The 4,861-nt window shown below is 40.3% G+C and overlaps 1 protein-coding gene across 1 annotated transcript; it reads left to right on the plus strand.

Annotated features, from left to right (window-relative positions):
* Nucleotides 1-2,087: 2,087 nt before the first annotated feature.
* On the plus strand, nt 2,088-3,061 carry LOC119657251. Its single transcript, XM_038064071.1, has 2 exons — nt 2,088-2,266; nt 2,347-3,061. The coding sequence occupies exons 1-2, from the start codon at nt 2,206-2,208 to the stop codon at nt 2,982-2,984; spliced, it is 699 nt and encodes a 232-aa protein (XP_037919999.1). The 5' UTR covers nt 2,088-2,205; the 3' UTR covers nt 2,985-3,061.
* The last annotated feature ends 1,800 nt before the right edge of the window (nt 3,062-4,861 follow it).

Genomic DNA, 4,861 nt, shown 5'->3' on the forward strand with positions numbered 1-4,861 from the left:
GTTCTTTGTCTTGCTATCTTTATTCTTGTTTCAGCCAAACTTGGGATCTTCTCTGGAAAGATTGCAAAGAGAAAAGTAATTTTGACTTATGTAGTTATGTTGAATTAAAAGTGCATATACAAGTATTACATGCATTTAAACGGAAGGAAAAGTTCAAACTAATCCAGTATTCCGATTCAATGATCTCAGGTGTTGCACTTCAAAAATGGGATAGTGAATGAAATTCGAGGTTTAATCGAACCGTTTCTAGTGCGAAATAAGAAAGTGCATTCATTTTTATACTCTAATCATTGGCACGTGCTTCCACCTCACTGTGAAATGCTCTGAAAATCTTGCGTCATCCTATGTGAGCGCAGGTTAATATCTGCCTGGTCAGATTCATTGACGTAAATATTACCCGGAAAAGACCTAAAATATTTTCCGAACGCTTTTAATAGAAGTTATGGAAATGCCTTATCACCATTACGAGCTCATTAATTCAGCGGCTGACTACCGTTGTCTGAGGGCTCGAAACTAGACTTACTAAATGATGAATGAATGAGTATTGAATTGGACAAGTTATATCCCAAATCGACCTCCAAATTCAACACACTGAACAATGTCTACTGAAGCTTAACCTAGATTCTAGCGTAATGGAAAACTAGTTGGTGGTATGCTAAGCAAGTTGTTAAAGTTGTTAGCCCATTTTTATTCTAGACGGCCACGGATATGTTTATAACCAATTTTTAGCATGCCCTGGAGGTATATTGAAAGCAGCGCATATGATTGATGTTCCTCCTCGTGGATGCAAAGTAGGACGACCATTAACTGACCATTACAATAGTTACCCCATCAACGTGGACCAAGAACTGCATTGAGAAACGGGATCTGAGCCGATGCTCTTTCAAGACCCGCACGGGAGAGCTGTAGCGAATGTTGGCCCTGGTCTAAATCTTTGTTCCAAAGTCAATAAATGAGTTTCTGACCACTTAATTATTTACTGCGGTGCTTTGCGGTGCTGGAAACTATGTTACCGCAGAGGCTAAGCAAAAAACCCGCGGACGAGAATACTCCAGAACGAAACTTCTTCCATCTGAGAATGTAATTGAAGAGCAGGAGTGATAGGACCAGGGGATTCCCTGCCACATGGGCACGTAATGTGCGAGTAATGTGGTGAATTGTTTATGTACTCCAGCAAATTCACTGGGAAAATTATTTCTCGCCGACCTACTACTGGTCATGTAATTGATACTCCCTGGGAATCATAGCCTTCCAGAAAATGGGTTCGCAGTTAAATTTCGTATAGCGAACTTTTTTGTATCTTCAGTATAATGCTATGCCTAGATATGGCTAAATGTTTCGGTCAATGGTCGGAGAAAACAAATGTTTTGAGGGAACAGGGAGAGCTGCCATTTTACGTGAACATTTGTTTATGGATTACCCACGAAATGTGAAAATCTGGTCCCGCAAGAAAAACTAATTAATCAAAAATGTCATTTTCTGCAATTCCTTTGAACTTTTTTGCATTAATGTGGCTTAGAGCGTGTCAATCAAGAAACATACGTGGGTGCATACTTGCCTAATAGGAAGCTACTTCCTGACGCTAGATTGCTAGGGTCGAGGGTATGCTCTGAACAAACCTCTTTCGACCAAAACTTCTTCACCGCATAATCTGATGGCAACACGGTTTTGCTCTGACCCATACCGGCCATCAGATGTTAGATTTTTTGAGAGGAGAGATGAGATTAAAGATGGAAAGGTGAAAATGAAAATAATAACAAAAGACTTGGATCTTTGTGGATAACAACAAATTTATATACGTTTTGCTACTTTTTATTGGGCTGATGCTCTCTGGAGTACGAGGTGAAGGGTTCCGCACTCTAGCCTTTCATCGTGCTTTCTTCTTGCCTTGGAGCGAGATGAATTGGACAACAAGCCGGTATGCTAGATGCTGGTTTTAGATAGAACAATATTTTGGCTATAGTAGGAATCTTCTGCCAATAATTTATTATAATTCGATCTTGGTTCCCGTTAGACTTCTTTATTGCAAAACTCCGAGATTAATTTGTGCCAAAAGAGATGTGTGAGTTCTGAATATAAATTGGTTATGCTAGGTCCGTTCTTTATCAGTCAGTCGCTAGTTGTTGAGGAGCACCCTCAGAAATTTCACGGGAAATCTAAACAGTCCTTTGTTGGTCTCTCACGACAATTCATTAATTAGTCGCCATGAAGTTCAATGCTAAGCTTCTTTTCTCCGCCTTTTTGGTTATTGCTCTAGCACACTCAGGTATTTAGATTGAGTGATTATTGCGAAATTAAGTAAATAAGTGATAAGTGCCTGTTAACACTTTTTCCTTTAATTTGCAGTATTGTCAGCTCCCGCAGCGGCTGATGATCTTGAGGAGGTCGAGGAAGTTCAACAATACGAACATAGAACTGGTCGCAAGGAAAGTGGCGTTGTCAAGCAAGAAGGTCGTGTCTGGCGAATTCCATTGATCAAGAAGAAACTCCTTCTCCTCAAGTTCAAGAAACTCGGAGCTCTTACAACTTTGCCACTCCTTCCTCTCCTGCTGCGAAACAGTAATGGCGAAGCTCAAATTGTCCAAGTTCTTCCAGTTGGCGGCGGTTCAGGATCCTCACCTACATACGCCATTCCCAGTGATCTCCTCCAAGAGCAAGTAGTCGAAGTAGCCGAGGAGTCAGCTCCAGAAGAGGAGGATGAAAGTTTCGCCGAAAATGCTGAAGTCATTGAAATTGAAAGTGATAGTGATAAACCATTGAGCTCGAACATCGCCGCAAAGAAAATCTCTGGACTTGCAAGCTTGCAAGGACTTTCGGGATTGTCAGGCATTGCTGGACTCTCAGGACTTGGCGGTCAGCAAGGAATTATCCAAGGTCTGGGTGGTCAGACTCCAATTATTCTCTATGCCGTACCCTCACAAGTTGAATATGGCCGTGCTGCTGGACACTCCGTCAAACCAAGAAGGAGGCTCGTACGGATCTAAGTGCTAAGTAATGAAATTTCTGATAAGTGTACTGTACTGAAAGGCTAAAATTTAAATAATAATGGGATATTTAACAATTGGTTGTTTTATATACACCCTTTTATAGTGTGGAGGTTGGAGAAATATTACACTGGGTAAAACGGCTACAATGGTAAAAGGTGATAGAATACTTTCTGATAGAGGATAAGTCCATTGCTTTACTCAACCACTTCGGAATGATTGAGCACTCTAAATATGGATGAACTTACTCTAAGAAGTATTTAGTAATCCATTACTTGGAAATTTCGGTAAGGAAGAAATCCATTCATGTCAAAATAATTAAGCGAACATTGCTAGGGTTCTAAAGTGAACAATAAACTTCCGTAAGATACAATGAATTCCAAACGAGAGTGAAAAACGGGACTACAAAGTTGGTGATGCTCCCCAGAAAGGCTGAGCTATTTATTTAGTTGATCAGCGTCTGAAACTTTCGCGTCGGAATTTCCTTCTTGGCTGCTTTAACAACCGGGTGGGGCTATGAAATTTTATGTTGTTCATACCTCGATGTCCTGAAGTCAATTTTATGGTTTTCTTCTTTCTAACCTCGAATCCTGACTTCCCATACACATTGCCTACAACAACACAATGGTCAACCTATTTTCTGCTCTTGATTATGGTATCGGCTTTTTGAGTCATCCAGTTTTTGTAGTGGCAATCATATTTTTTATTGATCGGTTGGTTTCAACGAACCTATAATGCAGAAATCTATCTCGACGGTAAAATATAAAACTCCCAAGTTTCCCAAAGGTTACTCCATTTTTCGCTAGGACAAGGACTACTGCATTGTGTCCACTGGGGATGTTGCCTGCAATTAAACATCCAAGCCGCTCCGAACCCAATGTCTCCTGTTCTACTCTACTCTATTCTTATGATTGAGTTCCTCACAAGCCCCCCTGCCCAACCCTGTTTCCTGTGTGTTCCTCCCTTGAGTCTGCCCTATACCTGTGAGAAGAATTATTTGAAAATTCCTCTTCCTTTCTGGAAGTTTTAACCATCCCATTACTCAACTGGCTTAATCATCGTAGCGTTCCTCACAACAATCCCTCCCATTTTTATCGCTTCTCTCTACTAACCGCACACTTAATCTTTTCCGTTCGAGCGCCACTTCTATATATTTCTGTGTACATGCTGATATATCAAAATCAATGCACCATGCAGACCTTGAATACCAAAAGGAGCTTTGTTTGTCGGTCTCTGTCGGTCCAAATCTAACGTTGCTGAGTTCAGTTTCTGTAAGTACAAAGTCGACGGTCTTAGTTTAGCTTTAACATTAATCAAATAGGATCGAATATTAGTTAATTTAACATGCAATCAAACTCTTACCTTTAACAACATTCCCTCCGATCTTTTTACTGCTATGTTCCTTCTTTTCCCATATGCCTGCGTTCCTATCTAATTTGGTGCAGATTGGAGAATCAATAAAAAATTTGCATGAACCACGCTCTACCGACAAAGTTTGTGTCTTCCAAAAAAGTCTCTGCCCTGGTTCATTTCAATGCTATACGCTTCTCTGCGAAATCAATAATAAAAGGTTTTAAGGTCCGTCTAGTTCTTGGTTATTCGTTTGACTCTCATACTCGCAATTTTAGCGACTATTAATTTGGTTGGTTCCACTTTAGTTGCCTCCTGTGACTGTCTCCTCTATACTTCTTCTAGACTACTGTTCTGAGTCCCTTCTCTTTCTTTCTTGATTGAGTTCCTCGTCGATACAATTGCCAACACTAATCTGTTTCTAGTTAACTGGAAATAATACATTTACCTCCCTTCATGCTTAATTTCCAACAAAAGTGTCGACGAATGCTTCTTCCCTTATCTTTTGAGAAGTAACCTTATTATCC

This window comes from Hermetia illucens, chromosome 5, assembly GCF_905115235.1.
Source record: "Hermetia illucens chromosome 5, iHerIll2.2.curated.20191125, whole genome shotgun sequence".
Classification (NCBI taxonomy): Eukaryota; Metazoa; Arthropoda; class Insecta; order Diptera; family Stratiomyidae; genus Hermetia; species Hermetia illucens.

Excerpts from the sequence above, each read along its gene's own strand:
- LOC119657251 (XM_038064071.1), top strand. The coding sequence starts at position 2,206 with ATGAAGTTCAATGCTAAGCTTCTTTTCTCCGCCTTTTTGGTTATTGCT. Across the intron at positions 2,267-2,346 it reads TATTGCTCTAGCACACTCAG|TATTGTCAGCTCCCGCAGCG; the intron begins GTATTTAGATTG and ends TTTAATTTGCAG.